The sequence below is a fragment of the Musa acuminata genome, chromosome BXJ2-6 (assembly GCF_036884655.1).
Source record: "Musa acuminata AAA Group cultivar baxijiao chromosome BXJ2-6, Cavendish_Baxijiao_AAA, whole genome shotgun sequence".
NCBI lineage: Eukaryota > Viridiplantae > Streptophyta > Magnoliopsida > Zingiberales > Musaceae > Musa > Musa acuminata.
This window is the reverse complement of record NC_088343.1, coordinates 8,568,124-8,584,776: the sequence shown is the minus strand read 5'-3', so window position 1 is coordinate 8,584,776 and position 16,653 is coordinate 8,568,124. Positions and strand designations below refer to the sequence as shown.

At 45.8% G+C, this 16,653-nt stretch overlaps 2 protein-coding genes across 2 annotated transcripts; one reads left to right on the top strand and one right to left on the bottom strand.

Annotated features, from left to right (window-relative positions):
- The first annotated feature begins 1,058 nt into the window (after positions 1 to 1,058).
- Positions 1,059 to 2,861, top strand: LOC103988318 (transcription factor BEE 3). Its single transcript, XM_009406863.2, has 6 exons — positions 1,059 to 1,506; positions 1,588 to 1,707; positions 1,791 to 1,856; positions 1,968 to 2,036; positions 2,108 to 2,185; positions 2,824 to 2,861. Exons 1-6 carry the CDS (start codon positions 1,183 to 1,185, stop codon positions 2,830 to 2,832), a joined length of 666 nt encoding a protein of 221 aa, XP_009405138.2. The 5' UTR covers positions 1,059 to 1,182; the 3' UTR covers positions 2,833 to 2,861.
- Positions 2,862 to 4,631: 1,770 nt separating this feature from the next.
- Positions 4,632 to 15,027, bottom strand: LOC135613813 (uncharacterized; the record flags this gene model as incomplete). Its single annotated transcript, XM_065110840.1, is given in 5 exon segments — positions 4,632 to 5,011; positions 13,347 to 13,535; positions 14,521 to 14,658; positions 14,772 to 14,888; positions 14,890 to 15,027. Coding segments are annotated over 5 exon segments (690 nt in total), but the record flags the coding sequence as incomplete, so codon positions are not given.
- Positions 15,028 to 16,653: the final 1,626 nt, after the last annotated feature.

Here is a 16,653-nt window from a genome sequence, read left to right as displayed (position 1 = left end):
CTAAAAAATCTAAATGAATCAATTCTAATAAACTTTTATCTTCTCATTCTTGAAAATGTTCGATAGTAGTGCTGATCTGATCAAGCATATTATAACATTCTATACCCAAATGTCATTATATGACACCTTAGATACCTTAATATATTATGTCTTCCGGACCATATTAAGAGGTCCGACACGTGAATGGTATGCTCACCTGAAATGTATGCCTTGAGTCTTACGATAACACTTCTCAAACTTAGGCAGGGGTAGAAGAAATGCTCATATACTTCGACACTCGGTTCACAAATGAGATTCGAGATATAGTAAATGTCTATTCATCACTCATAATATAAATCTTCGTTATGGGATTTATGCTCTCTCACCTATTTTGATTGTTGATAGAGAGGCTATCGATGATTATACCCAAGATATTTCAAAAGATTAAATAATATATTGTTGTTGAAACAATAATATTTGGCAAACGTGAGGAGTCACTTAATAGGCCAAAGCAAAAGCGATTACAATTAGTCATGACCCTGAGTTCATCGTGACAAAGGAGAAATGAATAACCTAAGTTATTTCACCCAACACCTGAGTTGACCCTAATAACTAAAATTTTCCTATAAATAAAGAATAAGAATCTCTTAAAATATTTTCATCTAATAAAGATTTTATTTATAAAAAAAGATAAATCTAAGTATAGTCAGTTTGATCGAGATCACGATCATACATCGAAAAATATCATGATCTCATAAGAACATATTAAAGAGCTCACATGACGATGGAATACACATAAGTCATCATAGGATTTGATGTTTGGAAATCTCGGGTATGCTTCTCTACTTGGCAAGAACAGTGACATCATCATCGTGAGCACTCCACTGTGCAAGCCTGCTGATGATGTTTCAGCACGTCTTATATATACAGACGAAAAAGTCGAGGGTATACTCTAAAAGAGAGGGACCCACGGAACCTGGTTCCGCCAGGTGTTCCCTTCCTATGGAGCCCACGAGTGAACCGAGGACTATTAAGCAGCCCATTGATGCACCTGTCTCGTTTAGTGGACAGAGCAGAGTTCTTTCTTTCCCTCCACTTCCAATCTCTTGCTTCGCTCCTCTCTCACGTTTCCTTTTGCATTTTTGTATAGTAACGGGAGAGTGTGTCGAGAGATTAAATTGCTTAAACCCCTCCCACTCCTTCATGGAAATGGACCCGAGCTGGGAGCTGATGAGCCTCCTTGAAGAGCTAAATGGCTCTGTCATGGAGATCCCGGCAGTCAATGAGAATTACTTGTTCCACCAGGCTGAGCTCTGCGTCCCTTTTCCGGATCACTTGTCTGGTTCGCTTTCCGCAATATGCCAAACACCCATCCCGCAGCCGCAGGCCGTGGCATGTAGGGCAGGGCAGAGTCACGGAGACAAGGAAAGGAAGGACATCGAGGCGCCTGATGCCAGCAACGAACACTCTCCGGTGGCTCCTCCTGAGACTCGTCTGACAGAGGTCAAGCTGAAGAGCAACAAGAATGTATGCAGCGCTAAGGTTTTCGTTGTTATCTCATATTCTTGGTAGCGAGGTGCGAAAGGTTTTCATAATTTGACCAATCAGATATCGGGAAACGAGAAGAGAGCGAGAGGCGATTCGAAGAAAGCGGAGAAGCCAAAAGAGGTGGTTCATGTGAGGGCAAGAAGAGGGCAAGCCACTGACAGCCACAGCCTGGCCGAGCGGGTAATTGCATAAAACACGTTAATTTGCCAACATTTTCTCTGTGATGAACTTTACCTCTATATATGATTCACTAATGGCTTCAGGTCAGAAGAAAGAGGATCAACGAAAGAATGCATTGCTTACAAGGCCTCGTTCCTTGCTGTCATAAGGTAATAATAGCCCGAGAGAGCAAGCAAGCTTGGCTCCTGTGGTTCTGTTGCACACATTGCACCTATTGCTCTGGTAAAGTCAATCTGAGAAGATGCCATTGTAATTTATAGGCCATGGGCACGGCGAGGATGCTCGACGAGATAATTAACTATGTACAATCACTGCAGAACCAAGTTGAGGTAGATTCTGTCTCGCTCTCGCATTCCTTATCATCGACAATCATTCTTATTTGTTCTTCTTCTTGATGAAGTTTCTTTCGATGAAACTTTCGGCTGCAAGCTCCTTCTATGGCTACTGCTTCGACATGGAGACTATTGCAACACCACAGGTGATGTATGCTTGCACTGAAGCTCTGAAGTGCATGTACAGTTCTCATGTAAGTTTTTGGATCTGACGACAATGAATGTTAACCAGTTCATATGATACCAGCAATAACTGAGTATGCTAACAGATGAACTTACGAACATTTTGCCATGTCTAATACTTTGAAGCGTATAAGAACAATCCAAATGGCTTTTGTAGTGGCATGGCAGTAAGAAATGATTCTTTGACGGTGTCAATGAAGGTCATGTCTAGTCGAGGTGAACTTGACATCCTCTAATGGTAGGCCACATTTAGAGCTTATCTAATAGATAGATGCTTGTCAGTATGGCTCAGATAGGTCACTGTACAAGTAACTTAGATTGAAACGTAAAAATCATCAGCCCTCCAATTTCTATCTATAAAACCTAATAGATTAACTTAGAGTCAACTCATTATGTGCTCTTAAAGGGATCTTTTTAGTCAGCTGCTCTTTCTACTTCTGGAAGTTGCACTCTGGTTGATATTAATGCTCTGAAGAAGGTTATAAGCGTAACTTTCGTGTGTTTATATATATATATATATATATATATATATATGTCTGCATCTACTTGTGGAGTTTGATTGAAAGAATGTCGTCCTTTAATTTATCTTATTAATTTGCAGGCGGAGTAGGAGGCAGCGAGACTGGTGGGAGAGGGGGATGGCGAATGCAACAGCCTTCCAATATATATATATATATATATAAAGTATTCTTCCTTTTTAGTTTATATTGTATGTATGTATCTATCTACTTTGTGACTGACTGTGGTTTGATATATGATGATGGAGCTTTTGTTTGGCAAGTAATAAATCATTTTAATTTACTATATGTGACCAAACTATTCCACTTTTCTTTTGCAAAATGCATTCGAAATATATAATAGAGGATTGTCCATACTTAAATGTAACAATAATAATAATATCATAAATCTTCATTATTTGAAATAAGCTCATTTTCACATACTTAAACTCTACCCACAAAACAAAAAGATGTTCTAACTATACTCTCGAATCAGCAAAGGATAACCCATGGTTCCATAATGAACGAAGTGCAAGGAGAACATGAAAGTTGCGAGTTACTGAGTTACCCCACTTGAAGAGAGAGAGAGAGAGAGAGAGAGAGAGAGAGAGAGAGAGAGAGAGAGAGAGAGATAGTTGGGTGGAGGGTGGCGGCCGCATGAGACCTGAACTTTGACGTGATCTCCAGCGGTGTACGACATGCATGTGCCTAAACATTATGGTGCAGATTGTCAACGTCAAAGCCTCACCCCATGCACGTTCTTATCTTGACTGCTTTGGGCACTTAACCCACTTGAACTCGTGGCTTGTCTTCACGGATAACGGACGGCGGCGCCACGTAGAGGAGGAGAGGGGTGTGTGGTCGACGGGAGCCTCCAGAGCAGGCAACGCCAACACCTTTGGCTTTCATACTCGAGAAGGGGCTGTGTTATTGACTTGTATCGTTGTCATATCCACGATCAACATGATCGATGAACGGCTCAAATTGCTGAGTCCAATCTTATATATATGCACATACCAAATCTTATATATAACAATCTTATATATATATATATATATATATATATATATATATATATATATTCTTTCTTGTACATGTAATGTAATCCATTGATTTGGAAGCAGGTGAGCCGGCAGCATCAAAACAGCGAGGATGGCATAATTTTACGGCACTCATGTGCCTCTACTCAAAATCAATACCAAATTGCAGGCATGCATGCGGGGATAAGCTTCCAACTTTCATTTTCCTATCCAAAAATTCGTCATGGATTAATTTCACCACCGTTCCAACAACCATCCCATGGGGAAACGACAGATTAGCCGACGCCAGATATATTAGTTCCGACGAAACGGACAACTCGGACCGCGAATGATCGCCGACGAGGAGGCCTCGTCGATTGATAAACGTGTGAGGGTCCGTGTGCAGGATGGAGATAGATACGTTGCACAAGTTGTTGCTGGCTTGGCTGGTATTCTGTTGGCCTGCACAGAGGTTTTCCGTGGGCTGGTGCACCACTAGTCGATTACCGTCCCCAAAATAATTCCAGTCTTCCTCGTCTCGACTCATTTCACCATTGTCTTGTGTTTATTTTAACTTATCATGTACAGGGATACCAATCATCGGGAAATGGAGTCGGATTATAATTGTAACTATAATCAATTCCATGAGTCCCATATTTAATACCAATTTATCCATACAACAAAGCACGTATGTCAAGTGATTGGTAAAACATCCAGAAGCAAAAGAAGTGTAGGGAGCAGTTACTATGGCCCTCGAATTCCCAAGTGTTATTCTAAGAGAATCAGGAGAGATGTTGGCCAAGCATTTTTTTTTTTTTTCCATTCACTGGAGAGTTCATGGGGAACAACAATACTTGCATCGACGTTTTCTAGGTGCAACTTTTCCTTCACAATGGACCAGCTAAAGCAGTTAGAAGGTTTGCTTGAGATAACAAAAGAAGATAAGAGTGATGACAGAGTAAGTTTGTACAAGAACAACCCACCCACTGCCTGTAACACTCGACAAATTTGAGTCAACACCAAATGAATAAATCTGTTGCTTCTTTTGTTAGTTCCAGATTCTCTGCAAACAGGTGCCAGTTTCAATTAAAACCATAAATATTAAAGCCTCAATCTAGAACATATCTAATAATGTCAAGTATTTCAGTTATACTTTCTTGAATGGCTAAAATAGCAGTGGGCAAAAGCTGCTGTGATGCTTGTTTCCTAGTTTTCGTCCCAGGAGAACCAGCTCTTTCGGAGTAGGATAAACTGCTCTAAACCTCTCTGTGGCCTGCAAAAGATCTATGTTTCAGGAAAGCCAGTTTTAAACTTTGAGGCTGGATGATATGCAGTTTTTTGCATGGAACCATATAAACAACGTTGACCAGAGCTGTAGGAGCAGGAAATGTCATCCGCATAAGCAAATCAAATACAGCAGGCAGTACTAGGCGTTCCCCCCTTTCTGACAACACCATTTAATAAAATAGATTGAGACTTTGGCCTGAGAGAATTTTGTAAACAAAATGCAAAAAGGAAGTATGAATCAAGCCAGTGATTTAAAAAGGCACCCGGGCGCTCGACCCCGACCTATAAACACTGCTTCGCTGCCCCGGCTCACCTCTACTCCCGCTGCTGCCTCCGCTGCCAACATACACGTCTAACGCTTCCTTTGCCACAGATAGACAAGTCCGAAGGTCTAGCTTTTGTGCGCAATTCCCTCCGCCGCTACTACTTCCATATACAACTCCTTCCATCACCAAGAGATAGGACCACAGCTTCCTCCACCACCGACGAACACGTTTGAAGCTACCTCCGCCCACAACACCGCCATTCGCAACTTTCACCACCATCGCTGCCGCCGTCCGAAGCTTTCTTCGTGGTTGTTGGCGCCGTCCTGTCACGAACGGTCGTCGCGCACCCGCAACAACTCCGTTCAACGAACCGTTCGTCGCTCACCCCCGCATGTACAGCTGCTTGACAGCATGTTTTCTCATGGTTTTGGGTCATTTTGCTGTAAATATGTAAGTTCGAACAAGCTGCAGCGTTGCAAAAGCGATCGCTCACTGAACCGAGCAAAACAGCCCCAAAACAGCCCAAAACGGCTTCGTTTTCGCGTGCCGCGGGAGGTGAGCGGAGTGCTGCCTCCGCTCACCAAAATGTCAACCATCTCAGCACCCAGGAACCCCCCGGGTGGCACATGGCTGGATGGGGCTTCGGTTATATACCGGGCGTTGAACACTCTTTCGCAAGTTCGCACGTGACCTTTACGGGAACTTGGTTTTGCGCCCGGGACCAGGTGAGCGGCTGTTTGTGGGCTTGCAGCTGTTCGTTCATCCTTGAAAGCCTTGTTTTTCTCCCTCTCCCTCTTTTCTCTTGTGCACACAAGGTGTTCGACGATTTGCTTGTAAAGCTTCCCTTTCCGCGAGACTTCGGGACTTGTCCGTTGCTCGTTCTTTCGATCTAACTTTCTTTCTCTTTTACAGGTCCTTCGGGACCTGCGAGAGGTTACAAAGTGGCTGATCCTTGCGGAGCAAGATCGCAAGGGCGAAGCGCGACTTAGGCAACGCAAGCTAAGTTCGCGTCTTTGCCACACGGGTGACTCGCGACTTAGGCAACGCAAGCTAAGTTCGAGTCTTTGGCCGCAAGGGTGCCTCACGCCTTAGGTAATTCCAGCTAAGGTCGTGACATTGTGGTATCAGAGCGGGCAAGCTCTTCGATCGAACAGCGAACGAACTTCGCAACTTCGCCATGGCAAAGCATCGTGGCGAATCAAGCAAGACGGGGCAAGCCGGAACCTTGCCCCAAGCAGCCGCAGGTGGGCTGCATGTGCACACTCGCTCTCATGCTATTGGAGCCGCTCACGAGGATCGCGGCAGCGAACAGGATGTGCGAGAAGTTGGCAACTCTCCGCGAGCGGAGGAAGCGCAATCTGGTGCGCTAACTGGGAAAAAGAGTCATAAGGAGAGACTCACGACGGCGGAAACCCGCCTGGATGTTCTGGAAGCGAGCATGGAGGAACTCTACCATGGCCAACAAAGACTTGTTGGGGTAGAGAGCTCGCAAGAGGAAGCGGAGTCCAGGATCGACAAGGTCGAGGCCCTAGTCGACCGACTGTCTGATGACACCAAGGACTCCGTGCAGCACTTACAAGATGTTGTGGCGGAACTCACCACAAAGGTGGCCATGCTTACAAGAATGCTAAATGCGGGAGGAGGCAACACCCGCGCTGCACCGCCACAAAATTTGAGGGCACCTGAGCCCCATGGATATGGAGGGGCCAGAGATGCCAAGGAGCTCGAGAACTTTCTATTCGACATGGAGCAATACTTCCGAGCTACGAGGCCCGATTCTGAAGATACCAAAGTTTCTATAGCAACAATGTATCTGAATGGAGATGCGAAACTTTGGTGGCGAACTCGTTGGGAGGAAATCCAACAAGGTCGGTGTCGAGTCGACACATGGGAAGACTTGAAGCGGGAGTTGAGAACTCAGTTCCTACCGGAGAACACAGAGTTCGTCGCAAGAAGGAAGTTGAGACAACTCCGCCAAAGTACCACCGTCCGAGACTATGTGAAGCAGTTTTCTGCACTAATGCTGGACATACAGGACATGTCCGAGAAGGACAAGTTGTTCAGCTTCCTTGATGGTTTGAAACCATGGGCTCAACAGGAGTTGAATCGAAGGAAAGTTACCGATGTAGTCGGGGCAATTGCAGCTGCAGAAAGGCTTACCGACTTTGTTTCCTCTGAAGACCCAGCGAGAAGGAAACAATCTTCAGGCAATCGCCCTCCAAAACATTCTCGAGGGAAGGAGCTCGGGGGCGAACAGAAGAAGAAGAGCTCCCACAAAGGGCCGAACCCGAAAGGCAAGGCCTCAAAACCTGGAGGATGCTTCTTGTGCGGAGGACCGCACATGGTAAGGGAGTGCCCACAAAAACAAGCACTCAATGCATTGACGGCTTCCATCCACCCTCCTCGATCGGACAAGGGCAAAGCTGTCGCCCTTAGCTCAAGCAGTTCTGAATCCAGCAGCGACGATGAGGAGTCGCAAGGACCCCGAATGGGAGCAATGCGTTTGCTGAACGCTATGCGGGGTCAAGTGGGGGAGAACATGAAGACGAAGGCACAAAAAACAGGAAGTAGCGAGCTGATGTATGTGGACATTAAGCTAAATGGCCAAACGACCCGTGCAATGGTGGATACGGGCGCTACCCACAACTTCATAGCCGATCGCGAAGCACAGCGACTTGGGTTGACCTTGGAGAAGAGCCCAAGCCGAATGAAAGCGGTGAACTCGGAGGCCAGGCGAATCTCCGGGTTGGCGAAGGGTGTTCCTATCAAAATCGGGACTTGGAGCGGAAACACCAACATGATGGCCGTGCCACTGGACGACTTCCAAGTGATTCTTGGAATGGAGTTTATGCACGCGGCGAAGTTGGTGCCGATGCCGTTCTTGAACTCCCTATGTATGATGGGAGGCGATGACCCCTGCGTGGTTCCCGTCTCTCGGAGAGGAACCAAGGAGCCCCAACATATTTCGGCGTTACAATTGAAGAAAGGGGTGCGAAAGGGCGAACTGACATTCGTGGCTGCTATGAAGCTAGAGCCACTCAACGAAGAGGCCATTCAAGAACCTGCTGTGGTGGCGAATGTCCTGAAGGAGTTCAAAGACGTTATGCCACCCGAGTTGCCGAAGACTCTTCCACCACGCAGAGGCGTGGATCACAGTATCGAGCTGGAGCCAAGAGTGAAGCCTCCAGCGAAACCACCCTACCGCATGCCCCCGCCAGAGTTGGCAGAACTCAGAAAGCAGTTAGGTGAACTGCTAAGCGGTGGTCTCATCCGTAGCTCAAAAGCACCTTTCGGAGCTCCAGTTCTCTTCCAGAAGAAACAAGATGGGAGCCTCCGATTATGCGTCGACTACCGAGCCCTCAACAAAGTAACAGTGAAGAACAAGTATCCCATCCCGCTCATTGCGGACTTGTTCGATCAATTGGGCAAGGCGAAGTATTTCTCAAAACTCGACCTTCGGTCGGGATATTGGCAGGTGCGCATTGCTGAAGGCGACGAAGCAAAGACTACTTGTGTGACCAGATATGGAGCATTTGAGTTCTTGGTAATGCCTTTTGGCTTAACCAACGCTCCGGCCACATTCTGTACTCTCATGAACCAGCTATTCAAGGAGTATTTGGATAAGTTTGTGGTCGTCTACTTGGACGATATCGTCGTCTACAGCCAAACGCTCGAGGAGCATGTCAAGCACCATCGGACGATTTTCAAGGTTCTCAGGGAGAACACGTTGTTCGTAAAAAGGGAGAAATGCTACTTTGCTCAAACTGAGATCCTATTCTTGGGGCATCGAATCGGTGATGGCTCCATTCGGATGGACAAGTCGAAGGTGCAAGCAGTTGCGGAATGGCGAACTCCAAAGAAGGTGCCAGAGTTGAGATCCTTCCTTGGTTTCGTCAACTACTATCGACGCTTCATTGCCGGGTATTCGAAGCGGGCAACCCCACTGACGGAGTTGCTGAAGAAGGAGCAGCCTTGGAAGTGGTCGGACAAATGTGAGATAGCATTCCAAGACCTGAAAGCTGCTGTCCTAGAAGAACCAGTGCTCAAATTACCAAACTATGGAGAGCCCTTTGAAGTCCACACAGATGCTTCGGACTTCGCTATTGGAGTACTCATGCAGGAAGGTCATCCGGTGGCCTACGAGAGCCGCAAACTCAACGAGATCGAGAGGCGGTATCCAGTGCATGAGAAGGAGATGACAGCAGTGATTCACTGTCTACGAGTTTGGCGACACTACCTTCTCGGGTCGCGATTTGTGCTGAGGACAGACAACATCGCCCTGAGTTATTTCCAAACTCAGAAGAAGCTCTCCCCAAAGCAAGCACGGTGGTAGGACTTCCTGGCTGAATTTGATATGGCAATGGAATACAAGCCCGGGAAGGCGAATGTCGTGGCCGATGCGCTGAGTCGGAAAGTGGAATGCGTGAATACTGCACAACTGGAGGGCAGAGGCCAAGCAAGTCAGTTACACTCCAACTTCCTTTCCCGAATCAGAGATGGACTGTATAGTGATCCCCAGGCAGTTATCCTGATGCAGCTCATCAAAGAAGGCAAGGCACGACGATTTTGGGTCCAGGAGGGACTTGTTTACACAAAAGGGAATAGGGTTTATGTTCCCCGAGTGGACAATTTAAGGCGTGAACTCTTAAAAGAGTGTCACGATTCCCTTTGGGCTGGACACCCCGGCATTCACAGAACGTTGGCTCTCGTGGAGAGGGCCTTCTACTGGCCAAAGATGGGGATTGATGTGGAGGAGTATGTTCGAACATGCCTTACTTGCCAACAAGACAAGGCAGAGCAGCGGAAGCCGGTGGGACTTTTGGAGCCGTTGCCCGTACCAGAAAGGCCATGGTAGAGCATTTCCTTAGACTTCATATCAAGCTTGTCACCTGTAGGGGGACTTGGATCGATACTCGTGGTGGTCGATCGGTTTTCAAAGTATGCAACTTTCATTGCTGCTCCCCTACATTGTTCAGCTGAAGAGGCGGCTAGACTGATGATGAAGGGTGTAGTGAAGTATTGGGGAGTCCCACACAATATCATTAGTGATCGTGATGCTCGGTTCCTGGGACGATTCTGGACCGAGCTATTCAAATTGTTGGGGTCAAAGTTATACTTCTCTACAAGCCTCCACCCCCAGACGGATGGCCAGACTGAAAGAATAAATTCGCTCTTGGAGCAGTATCTCCGGCACTATGTGAGTGCCAATCAACGAGATTAGGTGAAGCTGTTGGACATCGCCCAATTCTCCTACAACTTGCAGCGGAGCTCTGCATCCAACAAGAGCCCCTTCGAAATTATCACAGGACAACAACCGTCGACTCCGCACACTATGGCAATTGGGTATACTGGGAGTAGTCCATCAGCCTATCATTTCGCAAAGGAGTGGCATCGAAATGCCGATATTGCGCGAGTTTACTTGGAGAAGGCGGCAAAACGGATGAAGAAGTGGGCAGACTTGGGAAGGCGACCACAAGAGTTCAAAGTTGGCGATTTGGTGTTGGTAAAGCTCCAACCAGCATCACTCCAATTCTTCAGGAACAGAGTTCACAAAGGATTGGTGCGTAAGTATGAAGGGCCCTTCCCAATTATCAGCAGAGTAGGCAATGTTTCTTACAAGTTGCAGCTGCCGGCGTGGTTCAAAATTCACAACGTTCTTCACGCCAGCAACCTGAAGGCCTACCATTCGGATCCGCAAGACGCTTCTTGAAGTGTTCCAACTCGGCTTCCTCCCATCACAGCCTCCTACGAGAAGCGAGTGGAAACCATTCTGGCGGATCGTAAGATAAAGCTACCCAGCGGAGCGGAACAGACAGAGTACTTGGTGAAGTGGCGAAAGCTTCCCCGAACTGAAGCCAGTTGGGAGCCTGAAGACGCCCTGCGACATGAAGAAGTCATCAACAACTACCAACAAGCGTCGACGAGGGCGTCGACAGTTTAAGTGGGGGAGAATGTCACGAACGGTCGTCGCGCACCCGCAACAACTCCGTTCAACGAACTGTTCGTCGCTCACCCCCGCATGTACAGCTGCTTGACAGCATGTTTTCTCATGGTTTTGGGTCATTTTGCTGTAAATATGTAAGTTCGAACAAGCTGCAGCGTTGCAAAAGCGATCGCTCACTGAACCGAGCAAAACAGCCCCAAAACAGCCCAAAACGGCTCCGTTTTCGCGTGCCGCGGGAGGTGAGCGGAGTGCTGCCTCTGCTCACCAAAATGTCAGCCATCTCAGCACCCAGGAACCCCCCGGGTGGCACATGGCTGGATGGGGCTTCGGTTATATACCGGGCGTTGAACACTCTTTCGCAAGTTCGCACGTGACCTTTACGAGAACTTGGTTTTACGCCCGGGACCAGGTGAGCAGCTGTTTGTGGACTTGCAGCTGTTCGTTCATCCTTGAAAGCCTTGTTTTTCTCCCTCTCCCTCTTTTCTCTTGTGCACACAAGGTGTTCGACGATTTGCTTGTAAAGCTTTCCTTTCCGCGAGACTTCGGGACTTGTCCGTTGCTCGTTCTTTCGATCTAACTTTCTTTCTCTTTTACAGGTCCTTCGGGACCTGCGAGAGGTTACAAAGTGGCTGATCCTTGCGGAGCAAGATCGCAAGGGCGAAGCGCGACTTAGGCAACGCAAGCTAAGTTCGCGTCTTTGCCACACGGGTGACTCGCGACTTAGGCAACGCAAGCTAAGTTCGAGTCTTTGGCCGCAAGGGTGCCTCACGCCTTAGGTAATTCCAGCTAAGGTCGTGACAGTCCGCAACTTCCTCCACCGCCATTGTCATCGTTCGAAAGTTTCTCCATCACGATCGCCCTCTCCTTCCCCATATTTCACCGTCGGTGACTCTTTTCTCCTCCTCCAACAAATGTTAACGGTGGATTAAATACTATTAATAGTATATTATTAATCTTTAACTGATATTAAAATTACTATTAAGCATTAACTAATGTTATCATATACTAGTCCCTATTTAGCACTGTTAATCTCTATTTATTTAGAACTGTTATTAGGGTTTTAGGATTAATGAAAAGTGTACAAAGCAATTCAGAAGATTCATCAAAAAATTCAAAAAAGAATTCTACTTGGAAATACAATTATCTAAAGGATCCTACTTGATTATGACGATGATTGAATTTGATATAAGGCTTTATTGTTTTAAATCTTTTGACATTTTTGTTATTAGAAGATGGATAATGCGACTTGATACTTTAGATCTTTTCAATTTAAAGTCATATATTTTTTATATAATCATATTTATCAATTATATTATATTTATTTTATATTTTAATATTTCAAAGCACCTCACTTCGCTCAAGCGGGCGCCTAGAGCCTTGGGCATTTTGGGACTTTGGCGCCTCTTAGTGGCTACCGCTTTCCAAAACACTAAATCAAGCAATTAAACAACAGATTTATCAATATGTCAACTTGGTCGTAAGACAGACCTTTCAATCAATTGCAGATCAGGTCTCTAGATTGTGGGTTCCCTTGTGGTTTTCCACAAACTACAGGTAATAGGTAGTGTGCCCATAAGAACATTCCAACAACTCGATCTCCCAGAGATGCCTATCAAAGAAGAAACTTCTCAGTTTAATGACACTATTACATTGCCACCTTGCATCTTTGGGTGAACCATGCAATTCAGAAGATAGCACATTACCTGTGCAATAACCCAAACAATATGTGGGAGATTCTCTTGTCCTTGATATCGAGGGTTATCCCTTAATTTGGACAAAAGGCTTAATAGTGCATCAGGCTTCCATCTAGGCTAATGCCAGAACGACAAATATTGCAACCTATAGTTGTTGTCATATGTAATTATGTTAGTGAAAATTAAAACTTGTTGGCCATAAGATGACCAGTCTCAAGAAGCACTCAGAGCACCTTTGTAAAAAACATGAAATATTCATTTTCTGTACAAATTTGAGAATTAAAGTAAGTGTAAAAAAACATGAAGCACTCAGAGCACCAGTGTGATTAATTTTGCAAACCAACATGTTTCTCTATGATGCCACCAGAATTACTTTACCAGCAGGGAAAAAATGGAAATAACATACTTGAACATTACCTGATTACTTGATGGAATCTGTTGAACAGATTTTTTTGAGCCCTTGGTGGCTGACTGTTGATTTGCCAGGTCAGCAACAATGTTATCCGGGCACCATAGAACAAAATTGGCCAAAGCTTCAGGAGATTTCAAGGCAATCCAATCAACCAAAGTCTTATAAACAGATACAGATATATGGCACAAGGGAATCTGTTCCAGATTAATGAACACCAGTTAGATTTTCAGTGGTTGGTTATGAAAATATGCATAGCATGCACAATGAGATAAAAAATCTTGAAACATATCGACAGAGACAATTGGCATATGTGATGCAAGTAATATAATGCAGCTTATACCCTAGCATCATCTTAGAATGAGCCATGATATTGCTTGCCGCAGATGTAGAAAACTTCATGATTTACACAGGGTCAACTGTTCAAAACTGCAGGTGGGAAATTTCTCATTGAAGTCAACTGCCATAGAGCATACTGTGGCAAACAAACAAGTACCACATGTCAAACAAGAAAACAACAAGTTCATCAAAAATCATTTTAAACCCTATCAGTGATGATCTTTAATGATTTTAAGATGCTTAAATAGTATGTTCCTTTCATTCAATTGTTTATTGCATTTACCATATTATGTAGCATATTTTGGAAACTTTAATAAAAAATAGAATAATTGTGTAATATCCATAATTTTCCTTTTATCAGATATAGTTTTCTTTCGAGAGCAATGGACCCAACATTATAAAGTTATATGAATGAAACAGTAGACACGACATAGCGAATATGTTTTCAAAACTATTCAAATAATAGCCACAAGGTCACCACCATTGCAGAAAAAAAAACATCAAGCAAGAAAAATTGATGACCCATAAAATATATGGAAGATAGGTAAATATTGAGCATTTTCAAGAAATACATACTCAAATTGATCCTTGAATTTGTCATGGATTAAATCCTGCTTGTTCGTGCAAACAACAATAAATTTGGTCGTCATTGCCAAAAATGATAGCTGTCCAAATTAATTACTTAGAATGTATGTTATCTAATACAAGAATCAATTTCCATGATGGCCAATCAATCATAAATCTTGATTCACGGAAGGAAAAGATAAAATTAGTATCAGAAATTGGCAACAGGATTGTTTTGAACCAGAGAGAAATTCGTCAAAAGGAGCAGAACAAACTCACATCAGCGATCTTAGCAGCAGGGGATTCCTTGAACATCTTAACCCAGAGGAACTGTGGTGCACTGACAGAGGCAAAGAAGCGTGCGAAGAAATCCACAAATCGCATGAGTTGAATATCCTGTTGTGATTCGTACGAAGCCTGAAAAGACAACAAGGTCAAAGAAAACATTTTGGCATTAGGTTATAGACATGTATCTCTCTGTTTATAACGAATCTTTCGACCACAAGAACCAAGCAGATCCGAGCTCTCACCGAGCTATCGGCAAGAAATGTAGCAAGATCGGCCGCATCGATCTTCGCGGCGGCCTCAGGTACCGTGACCTTGGGCTTCTTAGGCTTCTTCTGCTATTCCTCCTTCGGCGCCCCCTACCCCGTTCTCCTTGGCTCCGCGCGCGGCCTCCACGCCGTCATTGTCGTCCTCATCATCCGACGCGGCCGGGGCGGGCCTCGATCCGGCATGGCGCTGCGCCGCTCGTGGGCCTTCTGCTCGAGGGAGTCGAAGCCGTTTTAATCAGGACCGGGGTGGGCGGGGGGCGGCTTATGACTGCGCTGGCGCTTGTTGTAGGTGACCTTCTGCCAGCCGTGATCGGGGTCGGGTGAGGGCGGTGCGCCGTCTAGAGAGGAGAGATCGAGGGTCTCCTCCATGGCGTCTCAAGGGGGGAGGGACGGGGAGAGGAAAGCCAGGCGAAATCGTTTCTTTATATAGGCAGAATTGAGCAGAGAGAGAGAGAGAGAAGCGAAAGGATAGGCCCCCCACTTCGGCCGGGTTGATTCAAGAATTCCAGGTGGGGCCTCCAACAGAAAGCACCGGAGCGATGTCATGTCATCTTAGACCGCTCTTTCTTGTTGTGTCTTTCCATTAATTTTCTTTTCCTTTGATTTCTCGTCATGTTACATTATTTCATTGAAATAATCAATACGAGCTTATCATCTCATGTGACGTATATATGTTGGGTAATTGGAAATTCTCCAAATATGGCATTCATTCGAAGAAATCCTCAATTTTGCACATGTTAGTCAACTCAAATGTCTGAGTCAACAATGTTCAAGAAAATGACCATCGTCATCAGTATTGACCATTGCATGAAGTATTCCTCGATTCTGCTTGAACAGTCTTGATCGAACACCATCTTCGACCCCACCACCACCACCAACGGTCGGAAATGGCTTCACCGTTTATAGCGAATCCCCACCACATTACAGGTCCCAGCTCGGTGGCGTGGGCCGAAGACCGCGCAACGCCGTCCCTGCAAGACTTGCCCGACCAGCCATCCGTTTCCCCTTCCGTCGGCCTACTTACGCGGCATCTCTATCCCCCCTACTTCCATGCTCGTCGATCCCTCGCCCTCCTCGCCTTGCCATCGACCATGCCTCCGCCGCGTGAAGCATTGGACGAGGCAAGAAATGGTTCGCGCACCGCGCGGCTGAAGGTATACAAGAAGTCTCGTCTGGTGTGTAAGCCATCGTCGTCGTCGTCCTTCCCACTCTTGGCGGCTGCCGCCGCAACGCAGCGGAGACATCCCGTGATCACGCACGCTCGCGCCCCGAAGATGACACGTACCGGCCGCTCCAGCTTCACGGAGCTCGTACAAAATCTCACCGGGCGTCCCTGCACCGATGAGTCCCGTAGTTCAAGGTTGTGCACTCGCCACGATGATCGGTACATCGGGAAGAAGCGTGGGGACAAGTCTTCCTCGTTTCATACGACGGCGCTGGCTGGGCCGCTGCTTTGAGCCGACGATGCCATGTAATTCGACGAAGCTAGCAGGAATCCAAGGATCAAGCAGCTGCTTGGAGCCCTGTAACTCAGCTTCCCTCGTCATCTCCCATGTTCCAAGTCACTTTGTTATTTCTGTAATCCCAGGGAAAGGTACGTAAGGGCTCTACAGAATAGTAGCGTGATTTGTGCTCTTCCATTGCCATGCCTAAATCCGGATCGGTGAGGAGCAGTAGAAATGACTTACAAAGCATGCAAAATTAAATCGAGACAAGAGTTTAAAAGATGACCTGAATTATATAAAGCATCGATGTAGGACATGTCATTAAAGATTATTGTTCTCTGCTAATTAACGCCGGTATACTAATAATACACCACTATAATTCATCTAATGTAGGTTAATAAACAAACACTCAA